The 6329-nt window shown below is 64.0% G+C and overlaps 1 protein-coding gene across 1 annotated transcript in view; it reads right to left on the bottom strand.

Annotated features, from left to right (window-relative positions):
* Positions 1-338, bottom strand: part of RNF126 (ring finger protein 126) — a 2980-nt gene extending 2642 nt beyond the window's left edge. The window contains 2 exon segments of the mRNA XM_024740011.1: positions 1-62; positions 65-338. The exon segment at positions 1-62 is cut by the window's left edge and continues 178 nt beyond it. Of these exon segments, the coding sequence (XP_024595779.1) occupies positions 1-62; positions 65-185 (183 nt within the window). The 5' untranslated portion in view covers positions 186-338.
* Positions 339-6329: the final 5991 nt, after the last annotated feature.

The raw sequence follows: 6329 nt of genomic DNA, 5'->3' as shown, positions 1-6329 counted from the left end.
CCCCCCCACCAGGTTCGGCCAGCGCACCCTTGGGCAGGGGGTCTGTGCCGGGGGAAGCCTTACCTGGTCTCTTCTGGAAGCTCCTCGATAAAGCCAGACTCGCATCTTGGGCAGATGTAATCCTGCGGGAGGAGAGGGCAGCGAGCGTGATCTCTGGGCTGTGGTAGGGCCAGCATGGGCGTCATCTCAAGGCCCTGGGTGTGAACCCGCCAGGTCCGGCCGGGCCGCTCCGGGCAGGGCTGGCGCACAGACGCCCTTGCCCGCGGCTACGGCCTCCGATGCTCCCCTCGCAGGTGGCCTCCTCGACCTCCCATGTCCCCGACTCCATCAGCCGGTGCTCCCCACAGTGACAGAAGTCACAGTTTCGGGGCCTCCAGTCAGCCGCGTCCATCAACAAGCTAGTTCACATGGGTTCAGCAAACTCTCCCAACTTGGGGGACACGAGAGTGTTCTGTGACACCCTCACCCACACACGCACAAAAAGGAGGGCTGGGAGAGTGACTAGCGGGGCTCCAGGACTATCTGGGTCTCGGAGCAGATCTGCTCCCAGGAAGGTGGCCACCAAGGGCGGGAGGCACCACCCAGGCAGAGGGACCGGCCTGTGGAACATTCTGGCAGCCCCAGCATGCAGCCCATGACACCAGGCTGGAGCTCGACTCCATCCACACCGCCCACCTGCCCTCCCAGCCCTTGCTTTCCCCAGGCCGGACAGCCAGCGGGCAGAGACCATGATGTTCCAAGGCAGCCGAGAGGGGGACCTGCCCCAGGGACGGCAAGACGTCTGAGCACCAAAGCCACCACTCAGGCCCAGAACCGGGCCCAGGCCACACGTGTCCCAAAGCCACGCAAACAGGGAGCTGAGCCGCGAGCGTGAGGTCCTTCCACCCGAGGCCAGCCGCGTACCCACGGGGAGAGGCGCGGTTCCTGGGGGCAGAGGGCATCACTGGCCTTGCCACCCTCTGCGGGGAGCGACACCGGGGTGCAGCGGGCACAGCCCACCCTGCGGACGGCGGGACCACCACGGTGCATACCGTGTCCCCCCACCTGCCCCGCTCCAGAAAGCAAAGGAAGGTCGAGGATCAGAGGACACTGTCTGAGCCACGGGGAGGGTGGCTGGAGCTGCACAGGTGATGGGGACTTGTATCCAGAATACCTACAGAACTCTCACAATTCAACAACGAAAAGACAAACACCCTGGTTAAAAAACGGCCAGACAGAATGGCAGTGTGATGAATTGGAAGATCGGGACTGACATACATACACTAACATGTATAAAATGGATAACTGATAAGAACCTGCTGCATAAAAAAATAAAAATAAACTTCAAAACTTCAAAACAAACACAAAAACCGGACAGAGGATCAGAACAGACGTTTCTCCCAAGATAGACAAGTGGCAACAAGCCAAGAACAGACACACAACACAGGCAACAGGGAAACGCAACCCGAAACCAGCGGGACACACTTCACACCCGCCCCGGACGGCTGGACCCACAAAGCCAGCAGGGACCAGTGCGGGGAGGAGCTGGAGAAATCAGAGCCCCTACATGGCCGGTGGGGGCGTGAAACGGGGCAGCGTCCTCGGAAAACAGCCACAGTCACCCCACGACCCTGATTCCACAGCCAGGTGCCCACCAGAGGCAACGGAGACACACGTCCACAGCAGCCAAAGGTGGACACAACCCAAGTGTCCACCAGCGGATGACGGATAAACACCACATGGTCCCTCCACACACGGGAGCATCACTCGGCCACGTAAAGGGGTGAAGCCTCGACGCTCACAACAACGTGGACGGACCCTGAGAACACGATGCTCAGTGAGAGAAGCCAGACACAGGACACACGGTGTGTGATTCCATTGATGGGAAACGTCCAGGACAGGCAGACACAGAGAGTGGACTAGTGGTTGTCAGGGGCCGGGGTGACAGCTGATGGGCACAGGGCTTCTGTTTGGGGTGATGGAATGTTCTGGACTTGGACAGAGGTGACTGCTGGCTTCAGGACTCTGAGTGGACTGAACACACCAACGTGTACGCTTTAAGTGGGTGGAGTGTATCGCAATAATGCTGAGCCAGAAACAACAGGGATGGCAGCGCTCTGCCCTCCTGAGCAGGGCGAGGGGCCCAGGGGAGGCTCCCCTACACAGTGAGTGGCCATGACAGTAGTCACTGGCGTGGGATTTCCAGGGCCGGCGGGGACATCACTCAGGGGCTCCTCCTTAGGCCCCCCAGCCAGCCCTCAACCTGTTGTTTATTTCAACGTTTCACAGGGTGCAAAACGTGGCCACAGGAGGCTTTGTGATGGGTGACCAGGTGACCAGGGTTCTCACCCCCTCTGCCCAGCCCCCGGGGGGAGGGCAATGGACACAGGCAAATGTGGCTGCAGGTGAGTCTGTGGTGACCGAGGTTAGGAAGCTGGGAACCAGACGGCCCCTGAACACAAGCTCACAGGCAAGCTAGGACTCCGGCCTGCCCACACCACCAGGGTCTAATCTAGGTCAGCAGGCAGGTCCAGAACCTCACTGGAGCCTGGCAGAACCCCCGTGAGAAGCATCTCTCTCTCTCTCCCGGGGACCCTGCCTGCCCCAGGCCCGCACCCTGCCCCGGGGTGAGCCTGGAAGAGCCAGGGCGGGGCCGGCGCCACACCCTGCTGGAGATCGGGCACCCCCACTTCCACTCTTGAGGCTCGCCACTGCTCCTGGGTGCCTGAGAGCCTGTCACCTCGCCATTCTCTGGAGTCCCTGTGTCTCCCTGAGCCCAAGTGCTCCCCACCTCACCTTGCAGCCCCAGAACAACCCAGCCCGGCCACGCCCACTCCCAGCTCCGCCCATCTCTGGGCCTCTGCCATCCCCTGTCCCCTGTGTCCCCTCGATCCGAGCAGATATCTACCTGGCTTGCTCCCTCTTGGAAGCTGGGTCTGCTCAAACATCACCTCCCGGCTGCAAGCCTCGGTCTCCCCATCTGCAAATGGAGGGTGGCCTCAACCCCAGGCTCTGGAATCCGGCAGCCGCGGCTGTCCTGCGGCTCAGTGCTGGCTGTGGTCAGGCCCTGCTCTGCGCCCTCCATCCTCGGAGAGCCCCACGCCCTGAGACTGAGTGGCCTGGCTGAGCAGTGCTCGCCCCGCACCCAGGGATTCAGGCAGGGCCCCGGGCTCTGCTCGCAGGCGGTGGGGAAGGCCCAGACCCTGGTCTTCCAATGCTCTCCTCCAAGGGCGTGTCCCTGAGATTTTTATTACATCACTGTGTAATAAAAGCGGTGGAAACCCTGGGATGGAGTGCTCGCCCCCCACAGGGCAGGGCCTGTCTCCCTCGGCAGGACCCTAGCTCGTGAGCACCTGTTCCTAGACGAAGACTCCTCGTCTTGAGGAGATGGCCGGCAAGAGGGCCATCCTGTCATCATCACCACGGCAACAGCCGCCGACCGGCAGACGAGTGCTACAGTGCTACATTTACTGAGCGTTTGCTCCCTGTGCTCGGCCAACTGGGGCCCTCAGAGACAGGCCTCACCCTTTACGCGCCCTTTCACACCACGTGCAGACCCAGGGTCCCCAGCCAGGCGCGTGTGGTGAAGCCGGGGACGCTGAGGTGGGAGCCGGAGAGATGCTGGCCTCGGCGGGCCCAGGGCCCCCAGAAAGGGTTGGGGCGCAGAGCTGTGGGGGGTATGTGAGCTCAGGTCCAGATACAGACCTGACGAGACTCCCCACGCCCCTGCAGCCCCTCGTGCTCCCAGCCTGACCTCACCAGCCCACAGACCCCAGGGGCAACCCTCCTCAGATGTCACTGGGCCCACCCAGACCCCGTGGGCAAGTGCCCCTGCCCCGCAGCACTCTCTTCTGCGACTTAGCAGCTGCCCCACAAAGCGCATTCACGCCCCTCTGTCCCCCCCAGCGTCTGTGAGCCCCACGCATGCTGCTGAATGCCGGGGTGCAGCACCGTCCCGGGGCCTCGCATCACCTGGGGCCCGCTAAGTGCCGGCAAGCACCCATCGACGTGACACATGGGCCCACCCTGCCGGGGGTGCGCCTCACTTCAGCCTCCAACGGCGCCGGGAGGCTTGGAGGTGCAGCCGGGGAGCCCCACAGTGTGGCTCTGTCTGGCACCCCTCGTCCAGCCACCCCTCCGGGGCTCAGCCCCCTGCTGCACCCCCAGACTCCCGCCCTGTGCCGCACCGGCTGTCTCTGGAGCAGCCGTTGGGTCGGCCCTGCGGGGCAGCCCTCATCTCTGGGCCCCTGGGTCTCAACTCCAGGCCCAGGGCTGAGCCTCCCTGGGCCTCGGCAGCAGCGGGGGAAAGGGGCGCCCTCGGCAGCTGCACAGCACGCCGCCGGGCGGGTGGGGGCCCAGCCTGCTCCCCAGCGGCTCTGTGTGGAGGACAAGGTGCGGGTGCGTAAGGCTGGGGACACACACGGGCCTTCTCTCCTCACCCTGATGGCCCTCCGAGGCAGCTGCCAGGTCCTGTCCCCGTCCTCCGACCCTGCTCAGGGACACTTCCGAGAGGAAGACAGGGGTCATCCACAGGACAGCAGGCCTCAACAAGGCCACCCGTGGTGGTGGGCCAAACCCCAAACGCCACCTGGTCCGCCCACCCGCGGGGCCCGCCCGCAGACGCCCCATGTCCACCTCGTCCCTGGTGCTCCCATTTCCTGGGGGAATCGAGTCTGGGCCTGCGCACCTGCGCAGAGGCCTCCGGATCGGCCAGCCGGTCCGGTTCCTGCTCCCACATGCCCGCTCCAGGCAGGCACCAGCCCCTCCCCAGCTTCCCGGGCCCCCCCTGACCACGCGTGCCCGTCAAGCACAGGGGTGCCCTCGCCAACCCGTCTGACAGGCGAGGAGACCGAGGCCCAGGGCGTCTGGGCTGCTGCGAGGAAGCCTGCGGGCAGAGGGCGGGCAGAGGGCCTCGACAGCAGGTCAGGACGAGCAGCTCAACACCAGCCATTGTCTCACTGCACACCAACCTCGGGCCGGTTTCCCGTGAACAGAGGTCCGTGCTGGCGGGCGGCAGGGGCTGGGGGGCAGGGGTGGTGGTGGTGGCGGGGAGCGCAATTGCTGGTGGGGCACTTCCAACGTCACCATGTTAAGAGCCCACCTTCCTGCCCCCGAGAACACCAAGTGCGCCCCTTACTCATAAACAGACACCCACTCTACTGGGCCTCTTCCAATCCCGTCCCAAACTCCACGCCGGTCCCCTCCCTGCCATTATTTGCGCTTAACAGAATTTACCAACGTTCCCGATCAAATATTTGCCAATCGCTTGTTCAGCGTTGGCTCCCTATAAACTGGGAGGGCAAAGGTCATGGCTACCTTGTCACCACTGGATCCTGTGACTAGGAAAAACCTCGCTAGCCCAGTGACAGTCGGAAAAGGTCAGGGTCCTTCTGGGCCAGGACCCGGGCCCCAGGCTGGCCCCAGGAGGGGAGGCCAAAACAGCTAGCAACACAGACTGCCCGGCCCCAGGCTTCCGATGGCCCTGGACAGGCCACTCTGGGGTAAGCCTGAGACCCAGGGCCTGTCCAGGGCTCACAACAGCTGCGAGGGGCTGCGTGCAGCTCCTCCAGGCTGGGGACTGTCCTGCGACCAGCCCCTTCCTGCCAGTCGAGAAAACCAGACCCATTGCTGGGGCGTGCAGGGAGCCGGAAGAGGCAGAAGGAGGACTTCTTCCGGGACGCTGGAGTGGGGGAGTGGGGCAAGTCTCAGCTCCTCAAGTCTGCTCATGCACCCAGGGTTTCGATTTATGCACCCCCGCCAAGCCCCTTGCCTCTGGAAGCCACACCACCTCTACCCTTTCTCTCCTCCTGGGCCCGGGCACTCCTCTCCCCTCCAAACCCTGACTCTAGCTCAGTCTCCTCTGAAGCTGGGATAATGTCCACCAACTCCTTCTCCTGCCTCCCCCAGGGAAGCCCACAGCTGCAAAGGCAGGACTAAGAGTCTGGGTCTAAAATCAACCAGGTGACCAAGGAGAGCTGGTACTCTATCAATCGCTGCCACCTGCAGCTCCTTCCCCTGGTCAACCGCACCGCCCGCTTCTTGCTCCCCGGGAGCTAGCCGAGCGGCAAATGCCGGGAGCGGGGCCGCCGTGCCTTCAGTCTTCCACCCGTGCAGCGGGGGAGGGTCGGCCGGGAGCTGGGGCACTGATCCCATCCCGGACCTACCGACTCGGAACTTCCGGGCTGAGAGATCTGGAAACCGAGCCTTTCACGAGCAGCCCTCCCGCGGCCTCCACCCGGGCGAGGGCGCAGGGCCCACCTGGGTGCAGGCCCCCACCCTCGGGAGGCAGAAGAACGCAGGATTGGGCCGCCGTCGGGCCCGGGAGAGCGGCGACTCCCTCCCACGAGGCG

The sequence above is a fragment of the Neophocaena asiaeorientalis genome, unplaced genomic scaffold (genome assembly GCF_003031525.2).
Source record: "Neophocaena asiaeorientalis asiaeorientalis breed wild unplaced genomic scaffold, Neophocaena_asiaeorientalis_V1.1 scaffold469, whole genome shotgun sequence".
In the NCBI taxonomy this organism is placed as follows: domain Eukaryota; kingdom Metazoa; phylum Chordata; class Mammalia; order Artiodactyla; family Phocoenidae; genus Neophocaena; species Neophocaena asiaeorientalis.
Note: the sequence above shows the minus strand (reverse complement) of the source record. Positions and strands in the feature narration are given on the sequence as shown.